Consider the following 25327-nt stretch of genomic DNA (forward strand, 5'->3'; position numbering starts at 1 on the left):
TAGTGATTGGAGCTATGGCACGTTGCTATTGACAAAGGAAGGGCTTGGGGACGTTGGTTCTGGTGATCAGTCTAGAATACCATGTTCCTCAGCACATGTAACCTCATCCGTAGATCTCAACTCACTCTTTGGAACGTATCTCAACCGTGCATCGGGTCGATAAACAGCATGATATCCCGAATAGCTCTCAACCAACCCTACCTGATCCACAGAATCTCTTCCCGTAGGCCACTCGTCCGTCGCGCCCCCAGGCCAAAAACGACTCGGATCTCCACGCTCCACCGTCATCCGATGAAGTTGTGGTGCTGTTCGTAGCCTCCACCGAATCATTGGGACACACATCTGCTTCCAAAAGATAAGACGTAACAAGGGCCCAATAAAGGTAAGTAGAAAGAGAACACAGCCGATGAGAACGACGACAAGGATTGACACGCCCGAAGTTGTGATCTTCCCAGACGACTCCATCAACGTCAGCCGACAGGTCTCCAGTTGTTGCGCTGTTGCCTCGACAGCCCGCACGGGGAGCTTTGACGAAACATAGTTGCGCCAATTTGACACTGCTCGGGTGGCAGATGTTAGGAGCACCATGCGGCTTGCCAGCGCCAACCGTACAATCTCGGCATGCCCGCTTATCTCCCTAGGAGCCAGCTGTGTTGATCCGAGAGAAAGGGTGCGACTCGCGTAGACGGATTCACTGCTGCCAGGGATGATGGAAAGCAAGGGAAACCATGTGTTTATCCACATAAGCTCGAGAAAGCCCAAGTTTCTGTCTTCGTGAGATTTCGAGCTGTTGATGTATTCGCCGACTCCGTCGTTGCCTCCTAGCGATATGCAGCTCTCTCTTCCTCCCGGGCAGTAGGCGTAGCTGGTGTTGCACATGATGGGTACAATAGCTCGCTTGTATCGATATCGCCCGCCGACTTGAGTATTGTTGGTGGCAAACACAGGATCATCGCTCGTAGTCGGGCTTAGTATCAAACGGATGTGGTAGAACAAGATGGTGAGATCGCCGTCATGGGCCAGGGTATTGTTGGGTTCCCAGATGGAGATCTTAGAGGGCCCGCTGGAGTTGAAGTGGGCAAACAAATCGTACCCATAGCAAAACCTCTCTTCGAGGTTAAACTCCTCAGTGACGTACTCATCTCCGCCAGTGCTGCTGCTGCTGCCGTATAGTAATCCATAAGTACTCGTCCCGTCTTCCTCTATTCGCAGGAACTTCCTGCGATACTCTGGTTTGTAGCAGGTAGTCAACACACCAAATTCGGCATGACGAGAAGAAGACTTGCTGCCAATCCCCACCTCGGACTGCTTCACCCAGTAGTTGACGTCGACTCGGAAAGAGTTGTTTCGGTCGCAGACTGGAGCCCAGTCTGGACACTCTGAAGATATTGCCACGCGATCCTTGTCGTTTGAAAGGCCAACTGCTGAAGCACTTGATCCGCTGTAGTTATATGCGTGCGTGTCGGCAAACCGGAGCATATCCCAGGAGAGTAATCCATCGTACTGGGACCGGGCCATCCAATTGCTATAGTTCAGCAGCGGACTGCAATTTTCGATCGAACCGGGAACCCCTTGCACAACGGGTATTCTCCGAGCCAAGAGCAGAGGGAGGAATATTGGCACCACTGTAAGCACCAGTGCGCCGAATAGCCAAAGAATTGAAACACCTTTGGCTGGTTTGCACTTTGTAGATCCCAGGCATCGGTATGCGGGCGTGCTGACCAGCGCAGCCTGGGGGCTCATAGTATTTGCCATTGCGACTCTGACCTGATCAACATCCCACGCGTGATGGTGCTCGGGCAGAAGCCAAAACAAGCCCATTGCGTAGGGTCTAAAAAGCCGGACTGCAACGGCCTGGTAAAGGAGGGTAATGAGAGCGACGGCAATGGCCCAGGTGCTGCTGCTTATGACGGTCGGCCACCCATAGCGAACAACGGCGTCCCATTTTCGCATCTGATCCTCTGTGTAGATGCCACTGCCCGTGTTGTTCATGGTTGGATTCTGTGTTCTGAATAGCTGGAGTACTTGAGGTTGAGGGGATATTTGATAGGATGAGCGGTAGAGTGCGGTGTCAAGTCAAATTGTTTCTTAGCAGAGAAACAAATGCATCAATTAATTATATGAGCCATTCTCTCCATCAGTTCAGCATTGATGGAGGCATTTCAGCTAAAGCGGCAACTTCCTCGACCCCCATCGTCAAATCAGCCTCGATACCACCCCATGACCTGTCGGCTGTCAGGATAAAGCGAACCTATCCAGGGGACGCAAGGCAGAGACAGAGAGGCGTATAAACTTTAACTGAAGCAACCAATCTCGTATCAGGCCAATGGCCGATACTAGTGTTAAAGTTAGGGCCTTGTTCAAACTCACGATTAAAGACGGAGAAACAAGAATCTGACAGCCGAGACATGGTTCTGCCAAGGCGTTTCCGGTTTTCTGGTGAGTGTGTAGAGTTTGTTTGTACCACAGGCCCTTTACATTATAATTCATCACCGAGTCCTACACTATGTACTACCTAGTATGCCGTGGCTCAGACTGGGGCGAGGGTCTCATCAGAACGACTGATTCCATCATGACGCAGCTCATCGCCCTCAGCGGGAACTGCTCAATTGCAAGACTACATAGGTATCTCACAAAAAATACCTATATAGCCACAAATATTTGGACATCGCGGTCGTAATGCCTACTCTTCCAGTGATACGGTGGAATTAGGCTGTGATCGCGTTGCCATTAAGCGCGAACCTCAGCAAGGGTGGCATCTTTCTTAACCACCAACAAACAAACTATCCGCAAAATCCTTATTTTGGGGCGAGATTTTTCTTATTAGGATATCACGCAGACAGCTTTCATTCATGGGAAGACAGTTTCTTTGAGTTCACTCAGTGCTATTCAATGCCAAGTCCACTTCCGACCTAAGTTACCTAGCTCATGTGGCGAGAACAAGCTCAAAGGCCATTTTCCAAATTCGAGTGCAAGAGAAATTACTGTGTATTAATTAAAAGTGAAGCATTCAGTTTGAATGTATTTCTCTCTCATAGAAACAATGCGGCGTCTCGGTCACTGTGTCGAGTACCGTTCATGGGTCTTCCCTCCCTAGGGTAGTTAGGTATCTGAACACTGTCAGTGAGCGATGCATATGCAGTGTTTTATCACTCATCACATCAATGTCTCACTTCAATGCGGGGATCTTGTATGGCAACTCAACTGTCTCTCCTACTAGTGTATGATATGATAGGTCGTGCATGGGTGGCTGAAATCACTAGTGATATGTCTGACCGGCTTTTGCATTCCTGCTGACGGGGTGCTATACATCTCGAAGTACCTGCACTCAATACGCATGCTCTCCAAGCTCTCGTAGCATTATGGTTGGCAATACCCTTGAATGGGAGAGTCGATGAGCTTAGAACTTCAGTATCTATCCCATGTAGGATGAACACAATCCTTGGACATATTTCTGAGTTTACGACCGCTGCAATTTGCGCCTCTCGTATGATTGGTGTGCATTGTTTACCCATTAGGTCTTACTCGATTTCAGCTCTGAAAGCGGGGAAGTAGGGCCTAGAAGCTCGACACGTCTCTCCCAGACCTGCCACTGGACGCATACTACATATGTGGCAGTCGCAAAGCTCCCCGGTTGGAGCACATTTGAGACATGGCAAGACCGGCACGCGGATTACGACCGTTTCGTGAATGATGGCTGAGTCGAAGAGGGGTAAAGCATTCTTCACACTGAGGGGTTGCTTGTGATGCCCAGCGACGTTGGGAAATCGAGTTCTCAACGATGGAATTCTGTGAGCAAGAAAAGCATATAAACTTGCTCAAACTACCGGCAACTGGCAAGATACTTTCAGCTTAGCAGCCCATTCTTCTATACTCCCGACTATTCTACTTGACTCACTACCTGAAATATGGCACCCACCATCCCTTCTCCAACCCCCATCATTGGCATCCAAAATCCAGGCGGCAAGCCTAGCCAGCGTCTTCCTGTCGACGTCTTTCAGAGAGATCACCCCATTGCCTTTGCTCTGTATGTTCAAGCTCTCGCTGCCTGGCAGGCCAACGGCAATGAGAAGTTTGACCAGGACAATGCCAATGGCACGAGCTATTTCCAAGTCGTCGGTGAGTGAACGGAATGCTATTGATACTCCGTAGGGGGAACTAATACCCCGTAGGCGTCCATGGCGTCCCTTACGTCCCATGGCAGCAAGACCCTACGGCCGAGACTGTAGCAAACATCGGCTACTGCACCCACCGAAGTGTCCTGTTCATCCCATGGCACCGACCATACCTGATGCTCTACGAGGTGAGAACTACATACTAATATTCTGTAAAGTATATTGACCCTGGAAGCAAATCATACACTCGTATGCCGAGGAGATCGCAAACAAGGCGACTGGATATGCTGCCAAGGCGTACAAGAAGGCCCTCCAAGATGTTCGGCTACCGTAAGTCTTGCCCTTCTCGTACTTTGACATTTTACTCAATTTCTTGAAGGTACTGGGACTGGGCCAGCGATCCTCACCTCCCCGCCGTCGTCATGTCCCCAACCATTACCCTCACCGTCCCCGGCGACTCTCCCAACTCCCAAAAGAAGCTCAACCTCGACCACAACCCCCTGTACTCGTATAAATTCACATCCAAATTTGCCATCAATACAATCCAGGGCGAGATGGGCTGGGAGAAGACTGACGCTTGGGCCGAGTCTAAGCGCTGTCCCGACGCCGATGGTCAGAGCAACCAGGAGATCGCCAACGTCCAAGTTGGAACCTTCCATATCTTCAAGAGTCAGACGTTCCAGTCTCTCACTGCTGTCAAGGACTTCGATCAGTTCACTTGTCAGGCTTGGAGGCCCAAGGAAGTGCCACATGCATACAACTCCGTTGAGGGTATGCACAACAACATCCACAACTACACCGGTACCAACGACACGGTCTTGTATGATGAAAACACCAAGCGTCTTGGAAGCATGACGGACGTCCAAGCCAGCTCTTTCGATCCTGTCTTCTGGCTGCATCACGTCAACTGTGATCGCCTCACTGCTCTCTGGCAGGCCTTGAACCCCAACTGCATCATCAACGAGTGGCCATCCTTGAACGACCGCTTCGTCGCCAAGGAGGGAACTAATGAAGGCGGAACTTCCAACCTCGAGCCTTGGCACAAGTCCTCTGCGCACACCATGGAAGACTACTACATTGCTAACGATACTAAGGAACTCTCGAGTACTTTCCTCGGTGGTTACTACTACCCTGAAACTCCTCTTGAGTATTTTCGCGATCCGGAGCAGATGAAGAAGTACACTACCAGGAAGATTTACGAGCTCTATGCACCACCCAACCTTCGTCCCCCTCCTCTTCGCGAGGGTAAGGGATTCAAGGGCATCCAGCCTCCCGTGGAAGCCAACCCCGGAGAAACCACCCGTCAGTGGCAAGTCTTCCTGCGCGTCAAGAACTTTGCCCTCACGGGCACCTGGGCCATCCACGTCTTCCTAGGTCAGCTGCCCGACGCGACCGAGGATTGGTTCCTGTCTGAGAACCGTGTCGGGACGGTTACGATGCTTTCCAACCGCTCGAAGCAGCACTGCGCCAATTGCGTGAAGCAAGATGCGAGCGGTATTCTTGTCACGGGTACTGTGTCACTGAACGAGGCGTTGGAGAAGCGAGGTATCGACGTGGAGAACAAGGATGCCGTGATTGCATATTTGAAGAAGGAGTTGTCGTGGAGAGCTGTCAAGGTAAGAGTTCCTCAAGTCAACTCAGCACTATGCTGACTCATGTGATAGGACACCGTTAATGTGCCCTTGACCCATGATCTTTCGCTCACTGTGGGAGTCTCGGCTCAAGACGTCTCGATCCCTCATTCACCTGGTCAGATGCCCCAGTGGGGAGAATCTCACGTCTACCCTGAGATTACGGAGGGCAAGGACTGTGGTTTGAGCGAAGGCAACCGGTCCAAGCTTCATGTTTAATTATTTCCTTTGTCTGCGTGTGGAATTGGGCCTGTCGATCACTTGACAAAGTCGGAGTTGTGCAGTCACCGATAATCTCGGGTGCCATCTATTTCCGATAGAATCAGCCAATCAAGTATGATGAGGCGATAATATTGTGCAACTGCAAGTATCCACAACCTACAGGGTCTCTTTGTAGTATCGAGCCCGAAGTAAAGAGGGGTATCACGAACAAGGATCAACAATCAAGCGGGGATATCTCTGCCAAGAGCGATTGTCTCATTGTCAAGATACGTTGCGACACAGGAAATCGTCCTGTAACGGAGCAAACAGCTAAAAAAGACGAGAACTTTTGTCACGAGAGCGGGCGCCTGTTGGCTTGGCTGCAGGTCCCCAACGCAACATAGCACGGGGGACTTTTTGCCAGACCGTCCAAAACGGCAGGTCAAACATCCCGGTCGGGTTTCACCTCTAAGCCGCTGCGGGAAGGCGAAGGCAAACAGTGATCGTCGCGTTATCGTGGGTAAACAAGGTTAAGGTTATTCGAGATTAACGTGGTACGACGTTGTGGAAATATTAAAGCCGAGGGGTGCATCTGAGCAAATCTTCCTTTTTTCCCCAAGGTTCCTCGTGTGACCTCCTCTTCGTCTCTCATTCTCAAGATGGCAGGGAAAAGCGCATTGGTGGCCTTGCTGGCTTTTGTCTCTTTTGGCTCAGCGGCCATTGACCCCCCTCGCAAGCCTTATCAGCCTGTCGGCGGTGGTGATCGTATCCTCACATTCAACGAGACCAGCCCTAGTGCCAAGATCAGACCGTCCACTCTGAGCGTTGAGTGGTCTTCAGCTGGCAGCGATGGCAATTACATCGTCACCAACAGCGCCGGTGACCTTGTTCTAGAAGACATCGTCACTGGCAAGAGCAGCAAGTTTGTCTCTGCGGACAAGCTACCCGAGGACCTCCATGAAAGTTGGATCAGTAGCGATGCTACCAAGCTGCTCATTGCCTCCAACTACACCAAGCAGTATCGCTACTCGTACTTTGCTGACTACTTCATCCTCGACGTCAAATCCGGCAAGACAACACCTCTAGTCGAGGACCAAGTCGGCGACATTCAGTACGCAGAGTTTTCTCCTACAGGAGACAGCGTGGCTTTTGTCCGCGGCAACAACCTCTTTATCCGCGACTCAGAGGGAAAAATCAGCCAGATCACCAACGATGGCGGCCCTGACATGTTTCATGGTGTGCCAGACTGGGTATACGAGGAAGAAATCTTCGGAGGTCGTTCCACTTTCTGGTTCTCTCCTGACGCCAAGTTCTTGGCTTTCCTCAGCTTCAATGAGACTGGCGTTGGCACTTTCACCATCCCATACTACATGGACGGTGAAAAGCTTGCACCCGAGTATCCTCGTGAGCTGGACCTCAGATACCCCAAGGTCGGGTCCAAGAACCCTACTGTGGAGCTCAACATCCTTGACCTCTCCTCAGGCGACTACAAGCCTGTTCCTGTCGATGCTTTTGAGCCTGAAGAGCTCATCATCGGCGAGGTGGCATGGGTCACGGATGATCACAGCGCCGTCATCTACCGAGCCTTCAACCGTGTTCAGGACAAGGATGCCCATGTCGTTGTTGACCCCACCACTTTGAAGTCCAAGCACGTTCGCGAGCGGGACGGCAGTGACGGATGGCTCGAGCACACTCTTTCCATCTCCTACGTCGGTCCTCTCAGTGCTTCAGGCAAGGACACCTACTACGTGGATGTTTCTGACGAGGATGGTTGGAACCACATCTACCTCTACCCTGTCAACGATGGAGAAGCCATCCAACTGACATCCGGAGAGTGGGAAGTGACAAACATCTTGAACATCGACACCGCTAGAAGTTTGATCTACTTCCAAGCTGCGAAGCGTCACTCTACCGAGCGCCATGTCTACAAGGTCTCGTGGAATACCAAGAAGATCACCCCCCTCGTGGACGAGACTGTTCCTGCTTATTGGTCGGCGTCTTTTTCGTCCAAGGGCGGCTACTATATCCTCACCTACCAGGGTCCCGATGTTCCCTACCAGGAGCTTTACTCTTCTAATTCTACTGCAAAGTCGATTCGTGTCTTGGAAGACAACAAGCAGTTCTACAAGAACATCTCGCAGTACAACCTCCCCAATATCACATACTTTGAGCTTGAGCATCCAGATGGCTACAAGTTGAACGTGAGGCAGCAGCTCCCCGTCAACTTTGACCCATCGAAGCAATATCCCGTCCTCTTCACCCCATACGGAGGTCCCAACTCGCAGCAGGTCGCCAAGTCTTTCCAGGCCTACAACTGGAGAGCGTACATCTCCTCCGACCCTGAACTCCAGTACATCACTTACACAGTCGACAACCGCGGAACCGCCCAGCGCGGCCGCAAGTATCGCTCGCTGGTGACCGCACAACTCGGCAAGCTAGAGCCCCTCGATCAAATCTGGGCCGCAGAGGAGTTGATCAAGAAGTTCGACTACATCAACCCAGACAAGGTCGGAATGTGGGGATGGTCCTACGGCGGATACCTCACCGCCAAGACCATCGAAGTCAACTCTGGAGTTTTCACATTCGGCCTTATCACAGCCCCAGTGTCCGACTGGCGCTTCTACGACTCCATGTACACGGAGAGATACATGAAGACGCTCGACGCCAACCGCGACGGCTACCTCGAGACAGCCGTGCACAAGGTCGACGGCTTCAAGAACATTGCAGGTGGCTTCAGTGTTCTCCACGGCACTGGAGATGACAACGTGCACTACCAGCACGCGGCTGCGTTGATTGATCTTCTGGTCGGCGAGGGCGTGTCGCCTGAGAAGATGAAGATGTTTGCGTTTACTGATAGCGACCACAGCATTGTGTATAACGGGGCTAGTGTGTATATCTACAAGTATCTTACTGCGAGGTTGTATGATGAGGTTAAGAGAGAGCCAAAGAACAAGTTGCTGGCTCATCAGTGGACCAAGAGGCGGGTTGATGGTGTGTCGAGAGCCTGATCTGTGGAAGCTATTGACATGTTTGAGTGTATCATACGATAGACTATGGAGTGAGCTGATAGAAGCAACTTGAATTGGATAACACAAGCGCTGTCGGGGTGAAAAGTGAAGACAAGAATATTAGGTCTACTAATGAGTGATCCTTTCATTTTTAGTATACAGTAGTGCAATTGGATCATCATAAACAGCCTCACTACAGCTTTGAAGACTTGCTAACCCAATCAGGAGACCTCTTTTGTAGGAATGCCCCAATACCCTCCTTAGCATCCTCACTTTTCGCATGCAAGGCCATGACTCTCCCTGCCCAACGAGCCGCAGCTTCAAAGCCATCGCCTCCTTCTTCACCATCAGATGCTCCCATGCCAAGTTGTGTCCAATATGCCCATTTACCAACGGCCTGCTGCTGAGCGGACATGGTTGCTAGTTGATCGATGACGGTTGAAACTCGGGTTTCAAACGCCGCGCTGCTAGCCTCACTCGATTGATCCTTTTCTGAGACTTGAACAATATCAACTGCTCCTGGGATATCCGATGCCTTGACAGGTTGTGCTGTTGCTAACAGCCGATATGTCGCCCCGGGAGGCAACCGGCGTGAAACGGCAGTCGACGGGCTAGTACAAGGCAACCCAATCTTTGCTCCCGGTAAGGCAAACTTTGTATCCGCCAACGCGATAGGAAAGTCTGTTGCCATGGCTAGTTGAAATCCAGCAGCCGTGGCGAGACCTTGGATAGGGCAAATGACTAAAATCGGACTCCGTCTGATCAATGTCATGACCTCAGCACAGAGACTGAAGAGTAGCTTGACATCATCATGACTGAGCCCAGAAAGCTCCTTCAGATCGTGTCCAGATGAGAAAACAGGTCCCTCACTGCGCAGCACCAGCACATCAGGAAGTCCAGCTCTCTCCCTCTTCCATTCAGACGAGTTGACCAGCCAACCATACTTCTCCCACTGCTTGCTCGTCATATCATCTCGACGCACAGCATTCTCCAAGTCCTCCAAGACCCGAGTTTGAAAAGGCGGCAAGATGCGAAGTTGTCCGCTCACGGGAGATGTGAGAGCCTCGGTGAGCTGTCTCTTGAGGTCTTGCAGCACGCCAAGACTTAGAGCGTTGCGTTTTGCTGGGTTGGAGAGTCGTATGTAGGCGACATTGGGTGGTAGCTTAGGGAAGGGCATCGTTTTCTTTGAAACCCAAGTTGATTCGAGATTCTTCAAGTCTCTGCAGAAGTGAGCAAGCATGGAAGATGACATTTGCCCTGGTCGAGTGGCCCTGGGTGGTTGTCAACCTTAACCCCGCATTCTCGGCTATCCTATCCGCCACCCGGCAACGCCTCGGTCAACTACCAGCGAATGAGACGCAAGGTAAGACAAGTTGAAGAGTGGTGAATTCTTCCTATCTAGAGCAACTAGATGCAAATATCCATCTTTTTCTCATACAATCAAAACAGTCTTGATATCCTTGGCAGCAAAATCTGAATCTGGGCGAGCAAACATTGCTCCGTGGACGTAAGCTTCCCCAATCAGAGTATATCTCCCATCTTGTCGCGGCCGCAGCACGAATGGTGTATCCGCCCCAGCCAAAATCCAGACCTCATCACCCTCCAATGTCGACTCCGGGCAGAGCCCAAGCTGGCCCTTGTTGGTTGCAATAATGCACTTTCCCAAGCTTACAACCAGGACCCGTTGCTCCCATTCAACGCTCTTTATATCATGTTCCTCCAAGACAGCTCTCATGATGTCCTCCGCCATGGCCTCTCCCATGGCGCTCGCTCTACCTTCAGCCCAGGCAGACTCGAGCTCCGGCAGAATTGCAGCCATTTTCTCGGGGAACAATTCGTCCTGAATTGCATCACTTTCCTGGCCTACGAGGAACATCTGAGCCCGGTACGTATCGCTTATTGACGACCTGAGCGCATCCCAGTTTGAGCAATTTACCTCTTCTCGGCTCAGGATGCTTCGTCGCTGCGGTGTCAGTGAATCGGTGTCAGAGTAGAACCTAGCGATCGCCATTCGCGTCTGCACGCTGCTTATCCAGAATTCGAGAAATAGATTAACCATGCTGTTTGATGGCGGGAACTCTCTTGCAAAACAATCTACTATCAGGGTTCTCCAGAGAACTTCCAATCGAGATTGGCAGGCTACTGTTCCCTCCTCCTCAATGAGGGGCTGGTGATAGATGTCCTTGTTCGGAACCGAGCCATTACTGTTGAGGAACGACCTCAAAGCGGGCGTCATGAGAGGTATCCATATCCTCGAATACTCTGGAAGAGCCTACACAACTTTGAGAAGTGACCGCTGACCAATGCTAATGCCCAAGTTGAAGGGTGTAGAGGGGTCATGGATCTCGCGAACCTTCCCGATGCACAACCCTCGTACTTCCAGCACTGCACCAGGATGAAACACGATGTGAGTTTTGCCAAGATGTTCCCCGGCGGACCATGGACTCAGTCCTGAAAAGGTTCTTGGCGATGCTGCGCGATTGATGGTGAAATCTGGAACCCAGGATGGAAGGTTGGCGGTCTTGGTTTCCCGCGGGTCTTCTTTCTTGGAAAGGTCGTTGAGGCTATTGCTGGACTGTAGTAGAAACTGCATTGTATCTTGAAACACTCCTGCAACGGATTTTCTATAGTCAGGGACCAGCGTCCCAACCTGGCCCGACTCCTCGGCAAGGGCGAGCAAAGAATAAACCTTGTCTCTCGGATCGGTTGCTCTCAGCTCCTGGAACATGAACAAGATCTGGCTCAAAGCGCGATGATTGGGAGTCGAGAACCCAAGGGTGCCTCCTCGTATTCTGGAAAGATGTTCCAGGATGGATGGGTTCGGTCTATCCTCTGTATTTGGCCGGTAGAGACAGGTTCCTGGGGCCTGCATCTTGATCTGCTCCGCCTCCTTGGAAAAGCCATGTGAGTCCCCCTCGAGAGCGCTGGCAAGTTGTAGGCTGGAGGTGGCCCAGTCCGTGCTCTTCAATATTTGAAAACCATGACCAATAATATCAAGAGAGAAGGTCGATACACCGCAACAAAATGATAATTCCTGCGAGAGCGCGGCCTCTTGCACAACCCACGAGCGCCAGAACCAGGAGCGACCTAAGAAAGCGTAGTAGGCGATCCACTCCCACGGCCCGATTGGTTCCATTCCTATGCTGTCGTATGTCTCAGCTTCGAAGATACGTGCCTTGGCAAACTTGGAAGTCATCTCAGGGATCATGTTCCACAGCCTTGTCATGGTCTCGAGGCCAGTTTCAGAAAATTTGTCATCGCCACCAAGCCAGACTGAACACTTCTGGGCTTGCTTGTATATCCGCCTCATTAACGTGACCTGGGCGTTTCGTTCCTTCAGGTTCGACTGATCAATGCAGATCTGATCAATCCATATGTAAGAGTGTCGACTAGCCTTTCGAGAAGGTCGCACGCGCAAACTGAGAAGGGCCGCATAGAGATTGGCGGTGACTGAAAAGGGCTTCCCGTTGCAGGTAATATCAAAGGCCGGTGCAGCCCAGGCGGCGTCTGACGAGACTTCCTTTGCGTCGGAGTACATGGTGACTGGGCAGCCCCATGTATAGGAGAGGGCATCGTAGACCGGGGCATCATCCAAATCCCTGACGATGAGGGTACAGCGAGGAGGGATATATATATCGAACTCGGTTCTAAGCCTCTCTGGGTGCACTTGAAGAAGCTGTATTGACGTCGGCGTTGGCAAGGGATCGTAGGCAAATCCATGACGCTTGCGATTCTCACAGTTCTCTGGCGGTCTGATCAAGGGAACCGTTGTTCGCTTCCGACCTTCATATGGTTCTGAGCCTGGGGGCTTGAAGCGATGCCCAGTCTTTTCCATCAGTCTTTTATGGATGGCATATGCCCTTGGGTCCATGACGACAGACTTGTCCCTGGTTTTCTCAACGGGCAGGCTGTAGGTAGTGAGAGGGGGTGAGGTTGATAAAGTCAAGACGACAAGAACAGGCGAAAGATGTGGGAGCAGAAAAAGAGTGTATTATGCTGATGTGTTCTTTATTATAGTTGAAGCCCGGCCCTTGATGGGTTAACTGGGCCAGAAGATCGAGTGTATTATACAACAATGGCACAGCTTCAAGAGCACTTAGGCAGACACTCAACAATGTCTTGTTTATAATCCTGCATGTCGGCATCGACTCTCCCCGCAAAAGGGGTCGGTTTCAACCCCCCTGTTACTGATCGCAGTGCGAAGGAACACGCCAAGCTTGCTGTAATTGGATAATTTTGTGATGTGATGTAGCTTTGCTGCTGCACATTTGGTTGAACTGGAAAAAGTGATGTTCCAGTTAGCCACCCCCTGACAAAAGCAAATTATTTAAATTACCATCCGGATTCTGGCCAAAGCGGTAAGCGAACGTATTTTTTGTGGCCTCGGTATTGAATTTTGAAAAAGCGGTGCCTATATTCTTTTTAGGAAATGGGAAAAAGAAAAAGGAATAAAAAAGTACGTCCATTGGACTGATCCAACCTTATCTTCCTCAGAGAGTTTTACATATGCCAAGGTCCCCTTCTATGGGAATAAACATGAGTCATTTCCGCTAAGCCGGCCATCTTACGTGCTTCTTCGTTGGCCTTGAGCTCGAGGTTTTCCATCATCGAGTCGATAACAGAGGCCGTGGTGTAGCGGCTCTGCCTTGTCGCGAGGCTAGGTGCAGGGCATTCTGGCGGCCATCTCTGAAGGCGAGACTTCACTCGAGACAGGACGACGTTCCCACTTGGAGGTCCGCCCTTGCAACAGATGAGAACGGGAAGTATTCTAAGAGCTCGGTAACGTTGTAAAATTGGAGAAGGAAGGTCCACAGCGCCAGGCGTGGAGTGTCAGTGACATCGTCGCCAGTGAGGAAACCGTCTTTGTCCCAGTAGGAGAATTCTTCAATGAGAGGCTCTAGGTAAGGCTTAGTGATGAAGATTTCTAGACCTAAATAGCAAGTTGAATTGCAACCATGTCGCCACTTAAACTGGAACCCAGGATCTTAACAGCATCTACCGCATTGGGTACGCATGCATATCTTGGCACCTCGATTTCGATGTGTTCCAACCCCTTTGCCAGGCTCCCAAAAGTATTTCAACAGCTAAGAACCAGGCATAAGCACTCGCAGAATCTAGGCCAGTGCGTCAATTTCACCGCTTATATCCACTACCCTTGCCCCCATAGTTGGGATGCCCCAAACCCTTCCTTTCCATAATCGCAAGTCCTTCGCCCTGCTGACATGAAAACAGCTCCATCTCCATCAGCTTTTCGTAGAACGGCACCGACCGTTCCCAATCCCCCGTCATCAACAAGCTTCTCCGTAGATGAGGGAGAGACTCAATGACCTCCTGCACACATCTCACAAGCCAACTCCCAAGGCCTTTCCCTTGATATGACGGATCAACCCAGACGTCGGTCAAGTATAGAAATGTTGTATAATCGGTGACACCGCGGGCAATGCCCAAAAGTTTCCGCTCCGATTCGTCAGGGCTGCCCGTCTTGGAGGTTTCGTCTGGTGATTCATGACAGTGGTATAGCCCAAAGCACAAGGAATTATCAAGCATTTCCTTCATCGCATCCTCAGGTAGCGCATTGGCCCAGTAAAAGTCATCAGAGGAGAATACTTCAATGAGACGTCCCACAGGGATAAGGCTTGCGTCGGTGGAGATGAGGTATGATCCCCGTCTCCAGGATTTCTTTCGAAGTCGACTGGGGGTTGATTCCATTGCTTGCTAATGCGAGATGCGATTTTGATTCGATTGTGATGTTTGCAAAAGAAGCAGCCTTTGATGTCGGATTTGTCTTTTTTAAACCGTCTTCTATCGAACCTATGGAAGATGCTAGTTTGGTTTGACTCAAACCATTTGAGTCACACCGAGCCGGAGCTTCATCCGAGGCATCGGCGCTCTTGGCCGAAAAGCAAGCTAGTCTTCATTCGCAACGAGGCAAAGCGAGGGAAAATAACACAATAAGCAAAACCTGTATAATAATAAACTCTAAAGCCAAGGAGATTCAGTCCAACGCCGGTACATGCCTTTTACCGTGACCATGCCCTGTGCAGCCACCGCGGACCACATTATCTATTTTGTTTCTGTAGTCGTGACGTCCGCATACAACAGCCTTCGAGTCATCAGTAGACATTCCATTTAAGTGGGCAACAATGATACTTACTCGGTCAGGAAACCCGCGTACTTCTCTCCTGTGATCTGCTCACGCATAAACTGTTGCGCAATCTCGAATTTGTGGCCCTCGGCAGCCGTCATTAGCAGAGCTCCATACTGCTCATCAAGAAGCTCGAGGATAGTCTTCTTGTCCAGTCGGACTCCCTCGGCGGTGCTGACCTTGTGGTGAACCCACTGCCAGAGCTGCGATCGAGAGACTTCGGCGGTAGCCGCATCCTCCTTTTAAACAGTTAGATGAGATGTTTATCTTAGGAAGCAGAAGTAACTCACCATGAGGTTGTTTATAGGGCTGCAGCCGACCCCACGCACCCACGCCTCCATATACACCAAGCAAACATGGATATTCTTCTTGACACCCTCGAGAGTAATCTTGCCTGGGACGTTCGGGTTGAGAAGATCATCTCGAGTAACAGGCACCGTCTCAGACCGACGGAAGATCTGATTGGAAGTGGGCATGTATGTGTTGAAAATGTCTTCCGCAATGGGTGCCAAAGCTGGATGTGCGACCCAAGTGCCATCATGTCCAGCCAAGACCTCTCGAAGCTTGTCAGCCTCCACGTTAGCCAGGGCCTTTGCATTGGCGGCTTCGTCATTCTTGATCGGAATCAGCGCAGCCATTCCACCCATGGCATGCACGCCGCGTCGATGACAGGTTTCAATGAGTAGCTTGACATAGGCGTCCATGAAAGGAACAGTCATGGTGACATCGGCACGATCGGGAAGGATGAACTTGGGATGGTTGCGGAAGATTTTGATGAAAGTGAAGATGTAGTCCCATCGTCCACAGTTCAAACCGCCGATGTGGTTTTGAAGCTCGTAAATGATCTGAAGAACAGTTAAAATCGAACAGAGATCTCGGAAGATGGAGTCGAATGCTAACCTCGTCCATCTCGAAAACGGCAGTGATAGTCTCGATCAGAACAGTAGCTCGGACAGTACCCCGAGGAATACCGATATAGTCCTGAGCAACATTGAAAACATCATTCCAAAGACGAGCTTCAACATGAGACTCCAACTTAGGAAGGTACAAGTAAGGTCCGAACCCAGTCTTGATGAGTTCCTTGGCGTTGTGAAAGAAATAAAGGCCAAAGTCGAACAATGCACCCGAGATAGGAGCACCATTGACAGTGAAATGGGCTTCGTCGAGGTGCCATCCACGGGTGCGGCAGATGAGGGTAGGAAGAGTTCGATCAGTTCTCAACTTGTAGTCTTTCTTGCCGACCTTGAAATCAATCTGGCGTCGGATAGCGTCGTAAAGGTTGAGTTGACCTTCAGTAACGTTCTTCCATGTCGGAGTGAGCGAGTCTAGTTGCATTAGCTACCACACCAAACCCTCGTTTCAGGAACCATACCCTCAAAGTCAGCCATATAGCAGTAAACATTAGAGTTGAGGGCATTGACAATCATCTTGCGATCCGTCGGCCCTGTAATCTCAACCCTACGGTCGGCCAGGCCAGGCGCAGGAGAGGCTCCTTGCCAGTGGCTATCCTCTCGAACATGTTTGGTTTCGGGCAGAAAGTCCAGGAGTTCCCCTGCGTCAAACTTCCTCTGTCGAAGGTCACGACGATGGAGGAGGGCTTTCCGGGTAGCCTCAAATGAATGATGCAGGACAGACAGAAACTCGCAAGCTTCGGGTGTAAGGATCTTCTGGGTGGCTTCGCTGGATGCACCCAGAACAGCGTATTGCCGTTTCTTGTGAGGAACGAGAACCATTGCTGAAATTGTGGCGCTTCGAGGATCTCAAAGTGTCAATGATGGAGTTGCTGCGAGTTGCGATGTTCCCTTCTGTTCTACCGACAGGTTTCCAACATCATCTTATACTTGGGTCACACATCAAGTGCCTATAACAGAGTCTACGGCTAGCATCCGAACTTTCGAAACCAATTGCTAGAATTCCCTCTCATCGGACGCTGTTCCGGGGGCAAACCTCAGCAATACACGATGATATCTCTGCCTCGGGAGTCTATCCGGTGATGGTTTTGCCTAACCAGACCGCACGACTAGTCTCCATTTTCCATCAGGCCTAGTCAAGTTCCATCTCACCTTGACACGCAATAAGTTTAAGTTTCGGACCCATCCCCCGAAGTTGGCGCCCAGAGAGCCAAGCAGAAGCAGTGTCCGGCCGCGAACTCCGAAGACGGATCGGAAGGCTTCCGGCAACGTGCCGCTGGGTCATAACCCCGAGTGACTTGAAGGCTCTTGCCTCTGAAATCAGCCTGTTCTTTGAATCCCGATACAGCATACTGAAAGTGCTTCGGAGCTTCATACCGACTGTTCGGGGTGGCATGTGTTCAGTAAGTAAGGTCGCAAAGGGCCCTGCTTCACTTTCAATCCGAACGGAGAGCATCGTCACTCTGCATGCCAATGCATGCATTGACCATTATTGTTATTGTAAACAATTAAGGCTCCAAAGATGCCATCAGCCTCAACAGCAAAAGATACAGTTATACAGTTACTATCTATGACTATTAGCGAAAATGACTCTAACCCTTGACATAAACTGGGGTATGCTTAGCTACCCTGTATCTCATGTCTCGTTGAATAATTGTTTATCTTTTATATCTCAGTCTTAAAATCATAATCATATCTTCCTTGTAGACCTTTTTTTTCTTTTTAGTTGCCTCACAGGATGGAAGTTTCGCCGCATCACGCACTGGTTGTTTGTGTTACAGTTTGCCGAAAGTTATCCCAGCGTTCAGTTCCTATTCTGTATCTTACAGCGCTAAAGCTCACAAGTCCACAACCCTTGTCTTATCACCCGCTACCTATAAAGCAGAAGATTGACCGTATACAAGAGATATCGATTGATTATTGACAAAGGGTCGTAGCTACAATGAAATTGGTCTCATCCTGTCCACCGATGATATTAAGGCAGGAATTGGTTGGCAGGTTCCACAATCTTACCTGTGGGGCATGATGTGAAGGGCACCAATTTTTGGCTACCATGAATGCCAATATGTGAGAGATTCCCAACAGCCCATCCAGATTTCTCTCCAAATTGATTTGGTATTTTGACAATAGTTGTAGAACATGTTTCTCAAGCTCTACCTGGGCGCCTTTATTCTCTCCGAGCCGAGACCAGGTTGAAAAGCTTACGGCCTCGTCACAGAAGCCAACTTCGGCCCTTTCGCTAGAATCCAGGCTGGCCCCGTAAGCAGAAGAGTCGTAAGCAGAAGAGTGGCGACGACGGTTGCTAGAATGGGGTCAAGTACATCTCCGGCTTTTTGTGGTTTGGTCAGTTTCAAGGCGAGTCTTGAGCTGGGCTTCGAGTTGCTCCATCTTCTGTCATGTCAGAGCATTGCAAGTAGAAGAGTCGAGGATGAAAATCCTTTAGTTGTCATGTCCAAAGTGGAGAGAAGGGGTTTTTGTTTCCAAGCATCTTTACGTCAAACTTGAACTACTTGAGGTAAAGAGACGGCGCCTTGATGGTGGAAAATTGGGATTGTCAGATTATCAATCATAATAAGATCTAAATCATGAAGAATATGTACCAAGTGGGTTGAATGTTACGAACAGGTGGAGTGACCCCTAAGCGAAGTGTCTGATCGCGGACCTTGTCAAAGTGATTGGCCAATCGAAACATCAAAAAACTGTTTCAACGCGAGTCGCGCGCTGACCCAAACGGAGCTGAAGTCCGCCTTGGGGAGTGACTGCGGCCCCAAGCTTCGCCCTGCTAACTGTACCTGGAGCATGACCCGAGCTTGACATGCAGGGGCCGTTGCATCCGTATTACGCTTAACGGTTGCGATTGAAGCCACAACTGGGTGGCGACGACACTCTGCAACGTCTCGGCGTGCCGGAACTGGAGCGGAAGTTTCTTTAAGGGCGTTGCAGCGTTGTGTCATCCCGTTGCCAAGCTCTGTAGTTGATATATGTGTGTCCATGCTCCAAGCCATGTCCGGTCCCTGTTCTTTTTCCCCAAAACATGTCCCACGCCAGATCTCGTCAATCTTGTGCTTGCACAACTATCTGCCCTTCGTAATGTCTAACTACTTGCAGAGCTGGTTTATCGTACTGTTATGGTTTGTTTCCCACGTGGCTGGGCAGGACCCTGCTTCACTGATTGGGTTGGTACCTGATTGTGCAGTGAGACATTTCTTTAGCAAGCCTTTAGAGACCCCTGAGTGGCTAACATGTATCACAGCAACCATGTCTCGTCAAGGGACTTGAGAATGGAAACTGTACCCTCACAGCCATATCCGAGTGCATGTGCACCAACATCACTGTTCAAGCCGAGCTTTCAGAATGCGTGCAACTCTCCTGTCCGTTCAAAGACCAAGCTGGTGTGTACCTGTGCAATGCCATGGCTTTCTATGGCTAACCGGCCCAGTTGCCTCCACATTATCGAATCAAATATGCGTCGGGTATCCCATCGAGTCACGAGCACAACAGGTCAAGGCCGCTGCTATCGCCTGTGCAGCAGTGACATTTCCCATCGTCATCCTACGATGCGTTGCGCGACTCATGGTGACCAAGAGGCTATGGTGGGACGACTGGACAGCCCTTGTAGCAACGGTAATATCAGCCATATCGTAGCATTAGCCATCGCCAACACCTAGCAGGTTTTTTTAATTGCCCTACTCATTCTACAGACCCAAAGTAGGTACGCTCACAACCAAGAAAGTCCTTAGCTTACGATCTTGATAGACACAGACCTCGGATTCGGTCTTCATTTTTGGAACGTCGATGTCGCAAACGCCAAAACCATCTTTCAGGTTTGCTCCAAGTCCTAGACTGGTATGAATGATTTTTAACAAGCAAAGATATTCTACGCGACCCAGATACTGTACATTCTAATCCAAGTCTCGGCCAAAGCATCCCTACTCGCCTTCTACTCACGAGTATTCACGAGTCGCACCTTTCGAATCGCTGTCTGGTCAGCAGCCGCCTTCCTCATCGGCCACGGCGTCATCTTCTTGGGTTTGGTCATATTCCAGTGCACCCCTATCGCTTCAGTCTGGAACCGGAATATCGAGGCTAAATGTCTGAATCTTACCGCCATCGGTTACGCTGGTGCTGTCTTTAGTATTGTTGAGGATATTGCCATCCTCATACTGCCGATTCCCGAATTGTTGAAGCTACAGCTTGGGGGACGGAAGAAGGCAGCCTTGTTGTTCATGTTCAGCATAGGGTCCTTGTGAGTAATGATTTGTCTTGGTATGTTTGAAGCTAACCACACCCAGTGCCTGCGTCACATCGATGGTGCGTTTAAAGTATCTGGTCAGCTTTGCCAGCACCCTCGATGCCACTTGTAAGTCGCTTCTCAACCCTCGGTCGTCGCCGACTAACACACACAAGGGGACAATGTCTATGTCGTTATCTGGTCCATGATTGAACTATCTTGCGCCTTAATCTGCGCTAGTCTCCCGGCACTACGGCCTCTAATACAAATGCTGCCAGGAGTTTTAAGCACAGCCAGGGGATCTTCGGTCAAGCACACGACAGATACCAGTCGACGAAATGTGAATACTCATCCCAGAGTTTCCGCACGGACAGAAAATCCTCAGAGAATCAAGGGAGAGATGAGCAACCATGGAAAGGTGGGGGATGCATACCTGGATATCGAGCCTAGTAGTAGGGGCGGGAGCTATGAGTTGGAGACAGTTGCAAGCGAGAGGCGGATGGTTTAATTGTTCTGCTAATGATTTAATGAGCCTAGATTAACTTAATAAGATAACTCACCTTATCAGATCCCCGTGCTCTGTAGCCCACTCATCATGTAGCGTTTGGCAAGACGGAGACTGGAGCCGGAATTCAGGACATGCAACAATGACACAACCTTCTGGCCCATTAAGATACACCATTATCCATCGAATCCTTGTAACTGGCATGATTTCTCCATACAGCGACTTCAGTTTGTATGGGGCTATTTAAGTCACCACACACTTTACAGATACTTGATATCAAAAGGCACCGTCTCAGCAAAGTCCCAGTCATCTTCCTTCTCAGCATCACCAAACACCCTCAGAGCACTGAAAACAATCTTGTACCTCCCCTCCGGAACAACTGTCCTATCAGCAAGTTCCCCTGTAAAGCCGAGCCTGTAGTTCCTCCGGATTACCCAAACATCCGGAAATCCGGGCATGTTCCCGATGCTGCGAACGGAGAAGAAGTTGGTGACGGGGAGTTGCGTGTCGGTCAGCGCCACGACGTCTGCTCGGACCATTTGCGTTCCGAAGAGTAGACTGGCTACAATGCTCGGGTATTCGAATTGGCTACCTGGAGGTGGAGTTGTGCCAGGTTGGGGGATGATAAATGTCTTGTTGGCTGGGTCTGGTCGGCCAAAGGTGCCCAGGAAAGTTCCATACTCAACGCCTTGTAGTAATACAGGAGTCTTTTTAATGCTCCCTGCAACACCCATGTAAGGGATACTGTGTGTCTTTCCATTGTCTGCCGAGAGGGTAATAAGGCCGCTGTATACGGGTAGCTGTGTTGCATTGGCGTTCTTGGGTGGGATCGCCGTTACGCTCACTTCACTAGATAAACCCGCTGGAACAGTCAACTCCCTAATGACGATTAGTTTGAGACCTAGCAGTTTATAGTGGTAACAAGGCGCATTCATACTTGAGAGAAAATGATAGCTCAGCCCAATCATCGACGATAGGGTTGGGAAATGCTGCAGCCGAGTGTGATCCAGAAGCAAAGGTGTACATCGTAGCAGCCTTGGTATGCCCTAGCTTATACGTCACATCTTTATCCCCGGTATTCTTGATGCTGAATTTCTTGTGGCCAGAGAAGTGATCCGTATCATTAAACGAGATCTGGCTCACACTGAGCACCGTGGTAGCACGTGCGGCGTCATAGGCCTGGATCAGTCCTGAGCCTTGCTGTGCAACAGGTGCGAGTATGTCGTGAACAGTCTTGCCATCGAACCACGGCTTGGGCTTGGAGGTGGAAGATATGACACTCCGCAGCTCAAACGGATCGCGAGACCCCCGGGCCTGGGCAACGAGTGCAAATATGGCGGCTGCTAGTGGTGTAGCCATGGATGTCCCAGACATGACGGCGTACTCCCCCATGTTCATCGGATACGTCGAAAGAATATTTCCGCCTGGTGCTGTGAATTGAGGCTTCGACTCGACCTCCCAAGTTGGTCCCCAGGAACTTGAAAGACTCGTAAGACCCCCCGATTCCTGGTTATCCAAAGGCTCATAATGATGGCCAGCCACTTTGGGATCAGTAATATCGATGGTGATATTTGATCCTTGGTTGAGGAGAGATATCCATTCTGCAGCTTGACCCGGTGTCACAACCCCAACACCTTCAAGGCCATCTGAGTAGGGGAGAATAGCTTGGAAAGACCTGTAAAAGGGTTATTTTAACCATACCTATGTTTTCTTAGTAGCAAAATGAACGTACGAGTTAGTCTGGCTGTAAAATATCATATATTTGCCCCCCCTTGCAGCCACGTTGTTTCCCTGCTGCCAAGAGCCACACTCCGAGCTATCGGCGACCCGGACAAGGACGATCCTCGAAGACAAGTCGGGTGTGTCTTCCGATAAAGGCGAGCAGGCGTCGTTTTTCGAAGTCGTATCATTGCTCACAGACCACAACGGTAGGGTTAGATTCTCTTTGAAACCAGGACCTCCGTTGAGGAACCCAAAGGAGCGAGTATCTTTATCCACCGTGTAAGACGCGGCAGTGAGAAGCAGAGGATTAATCGTGTTTTGAACCGAACCGACGGCATTCACGTTAACCCCTGTAGCTGGAGAAGCTGTCAAAAACAGACCCGATGAGCCACCGTTCCCTGGAGCCACAATGACTGAAACGCCCTCGGCAGCGATGCGGGAGGCTGCTATTCCCCAGGGATCATTGGCCCAACCCGTGTAGTACCCGGCAGAATATGAGATGATGTCACTCCCTTCTTCAAAGGCGGCGTTGAAAGCATCGAGCATTATATCGTTGGTTGATAGCCCTGTGCAACCCCAGACTCGGTACATGCCAAGAGTAACATCTGGGGCAGCACCGGTAAAATTCAGTTCGTTGGATTGAGCCGCTATGATGCCTGCGACATGAGTCTCATGACCGACGCAGTTGTCATACGGATCGTCGTCAGGTTCCGGTTTTCCCGGCGGCGAATAGTAGTCACCAACAAGATCCCGGCCATAGGCTACTAAACACCCCTTGCCAAAGCAGCCACCGAGGGCTGGATGCGTGTAGTCGACGCCGCTGTCAACAACGGCAATGCGAATGCCCTTGCCGGTGAAACCCTCGGCCCTGAGCTTGTCGACCTGGGTCATCACGTGAGGTGTGAAGACATCCTTCTCGGTATCGCGACGTTTCCTCGAGTCGGATGAGGCGGAGGCAGTTGCGTTCTTCCCAGTCATGACTGGGTTGGGAGCCGGCATCTTGATGACCTTGACAGGCCAGATGCTCTCTACCTCGGGCCTCGCGGCGATCTGGTCGGCAATTTCCCCGCTCTCATCATCGGTGGTATTGTCGAGTCGAAACGAGGCACCGTGGAAGAGTCGATAGTTGAAGGTTTTGCGCGGCTCAACTTTGATGCCTAGATCCTCGAAGAAGCTATCTCCGGGATCTTTGTTGTCCTCCCACTCGACAATGAAGGCGCCCGGGACGACATCAGCTTCTTCTTCCGGCGACGGAGCTTGATCACTTGCTTGAGATGAGGCGTTGGCAACGGCTGCGGGAAACAGGCCTAGAAGCGTAGCCAGGGCCCAGGTTGCGACCACATGCCTCTTCATGCTGGGCAAGGAAAACGATTCTTCAACCAAACGACTCTTTTTCCTAGATGAAAGAAAAGGTATAGTGACGAGGACTACTCGGTGGTTCAGTAAAGGGTATTAAATGGCGAGCATCACGCCATGGGGATTATCTATGCCCTGACTTGCCAAGGCTCGTATCCTACAATTTAGTCAAGGGCCTCCAGAACATGATGCTTGTATATCACATTCATAGTTGCATTGCGACAAAGAGACCTTCCTTTTTGGGTTCTATACGGAGCACTATGTTACAGTGGAGCTAGTCTCGGCTTCGCGATGAACCCGAATCCGAGTACATGAAACCTCAGAACTGGAGACCACCAATCATATTGCTCGATATATATATTCAAGGATAAGAAGGTGATAAGTCCTATCAGTAACAGATGTGTGCCGCGGTTGCCAAGAAAGTATCCACTGAGACGGCTGCAAGTGTTCACTATCTAAAGTGTACTCAACATGGTATAATCCAATTCCCGGGTATAAATTTATTTTATCCAAGTATCTTTAAGCCATCTACCCCCGATTAACCAATCAATATTCCCAGTACTCCGCTTCCATATGAAAACGTCTCAAAGAAGGGAGAAATAGTTCGGTAAAGTCTTCAGACTTGCACCACTAATGGCATATGTGATATCCACTCTAAAATCGCATCAAGCCTTGGGAACCGAGTCTTGCTGAGGCTGAGACGCAATGATCTTGGGTATAACCAGCCACACCATGCCCATAGTGTCATACGAAGGCTTCTCGAGAGAAACCATCAAAATGGTGACCTGGACAACGGCGAGGACGAAGAGCGAAATATCAAAGCGCCTCCGGTTCTATCCAAAGTCAACAGCTTGCACGCAAATCGAATTGTTTCTTGAGCGTACCATGTAGGTTCCAAGCATAGGTACTTTCCGTTGACCTTTAACTTTTGAAATGCTTGACAGCGCCAAGCCAGCCAAGGAAAAATCAGCCAAGCCGGACACCACATCCCAGATAATCAAAAGAGCAGATGAGCCTCTCAGATGGTAAAATATCCTCGATATTGACATTAGGGTGCGGACAGCAAGGATGGTCCACATAGACAGTCGACGCTGCAACATCGCCTCGTCGTCAGTGGCGAGAGAAAAATCATTCCAGGTCCAGCAGCAGCCGCAGGGCTCGCCATCGGGCCGAGAGCATGGTTCAAACCAAGGGACCATAATGGTCGACTTTCAAACGGGGGTGACTGAATAGTGGAGGCTGTTGGGTTTTGATGGTGGAAATCAATCGTTGATAATTATGAATGAAGAAGAGGCGCTTTATCTAGGCGGGGATCATTTACATATAAAGGTAGTCAGGCTTTTTTATGACAGGGATCATGTTGGCTGTGTCGTGTAGCAGAAACGCATGTTGGTCGTCGCAGGATGAGGTTGTGCAGCCAACAGGACTAGTCTGCTGCCCCTGTAACGCCACTTATTTGGGGCTGTCTGTCTGCCTGCTAGTTTGCCCAATGTTTCAACTGC

General features: G+C 50.3%; 9 protein-coding genes across 9 annotated transcripts; 3 read left to right on the plus strand and 6 right to left on the minus strand.

Annotated features, from left to right (window-relative positions):
* Nucleotides 1-66: 66 nt before the first annotated feature.
* Nucleotides 67-1992, minus strand: NCS54_00637200 (Hypothetical protein; the record flags this gene model as incomplete). Its single annotated transcript, XM_053151835.1, has 1 exon — nt 67-1992. One exon carries the CDS (start codon nt 1990-1992, stop codon nt 67-69), a length of 1926 nt encoding a protein of 641 aa, XP_053007810.1.
* A 1916-nt stretch (nt 1993-3908) lies between these two features.
* NCS54_00637300 (Tyrosinase) lies at nt 3909-5965 on the plus strand (the record flags this gene model as incomplete). The annotated part of the gene is made up of 5 exons (XM_053151836.1): nt 3909-4119; nt 4173-4303; nt 4351-4445; nt 4495-5731; nt 5780-5965. 5 exons carry the CDS (start codon nt 3909-3911, stop codon nt 5963-5965), a joined length of 1860 nt encoding a protein of 619 aa, XP_053007811.1.
* A 641-nt stretch (nt 5966-6606) lies between these two features.
* Nucleotides 6607-8955, plus strand: NCS54_00637400 (Putative dipeptidyl-aminopeptidase B; the record flags this gene model as incomplete). Its single annotated transcript, XM_053151837.1, has 1 exon — nt 6607-8955. The coding sequence occupies one exon, from the start codon at nt 6607-6609 to the stop codon at nt 8953-8955; it is 2349 nt and encodes a 782-aa protein (XP_053007812.1).
* A 193-nt stretch (nt 8956-9148) lies between these two features.
* Nucleotides 9149-10132, minus strand: NCS54_00637500 (Hypothetical protein; the record flags this gene model as incomplete). Its single annotated transcript, XM_053151838.1, has 1 exon — nt 9149-10132. The coding sequence occupies one exon, from the start codon at nt 10130-10132 to the stop codon at nt 9149-9151; it is 984 nt and encodes a 327-aa protein (XP_053007813.1).
* Nucleotides 10133-11227: 1095 nt separating this feature from the next.
* NCS54_00637600 (HET domain-containing protein) lies at nt 11228-12826 on the minus strand (the record flags this gene model as incomplete). Its single annotated transcript, XM_053151839.1, has 1 exon — nt 11228-12826. One exon carries the CDS (start codon nt 12824-12826, stop codon nt 11228-11230), a length of 1599 nt encoding a protein of 532 aa, XP_053007814.1.
* A 2279-nt stretch (nt 12827-15105) lies between these two features.
* Nucleotides 15106-16833, minus strand: NCS54_00637700 (Malate synthase; the record flags this gene model as incomplete). The annotated part of the gene is made up of 4 exons (XM_053151840.1): nt 15106-15339; nt 15391-15945; nt 16001-16425; nt 16473-16833. 4 exons carry the CDS (start codon nt 16831-16833, stop codon nt 15106-15108), a joined length of 1575 nt encoding a protein of 524 aa, XP_053007815.1.
* Nucleotides 16834-19101: 2268 nt separating this feature from the next.
* Nucleotides 19102-20750, plus strand: NCS54_00637800 (CFEM domain-containing protein; the record flags this gene model as incomplete). The annotated part of the gene is made up of 8 exons (XM_053151841.1): nt 19102-19131; nt 19265-19403; nt 19451-19635; nt 19713-19719; nt 19768-19835; nt 19884-20257; nt 20304-20371; nt 20419-20750. 8 exons carry the CDS (start codon nt 19102-19104, stop codon nt 20748-20750), a joined length of 1203 nt encoding a protein of 400 aa, XP_053007816.1.
* Nucleotides 20751-21007: 257 nt separating this feature from the next.
* Nucleotides 21008-23822, minus strand: NCS54_00637900 (Hypothetical protein; the record flags this gene model as incomplete). Its single annotated transcript, XM_053151842.1, has 3 exons — nt 21008-21626; nt 21685-22422; nt 22480-23822. 3 exons carry the CDS (start codon nt 23820-23822, stop codon nt 21008-21010), a joined length of 2700 nt encoding a protein of 899 aa, XP_053007817.1.
* Nucleotides 23823-24490: 668 nt separating this feature from the next.
* NCS54_00638000 (Hypothetical protein) lies at nt 24491-24712 on the minus strand (the record flags this gene model as incomplete). The annotated part of the gene is made up of 2 exons (XM_053151843.1): nt 24491-24658; nt 24710-24712. The coding sequence occupies 2 exons, from the start codon at nt 24710-24712 to the stop codon at nt 24491-24493; spliced, it is 171 nt and encodes a 56-aa protein (XP_053007818.1).
* Nucleotides 24713-25327: the final 615 nt, after the last annotated feature.

Source organism: Fusarium falciforme, chromosome 5 (genome assembly GCF_026873545.1).
Source record: "Fusarium falciforme chromosome 5, complete sequence".
Lineage (NCBI taxonomy): Eukaryota > Fungi > Ascomycota > Sordariomycetes > Hypocreales > Nectriaceae > Fusarium > Fusarium falciforme.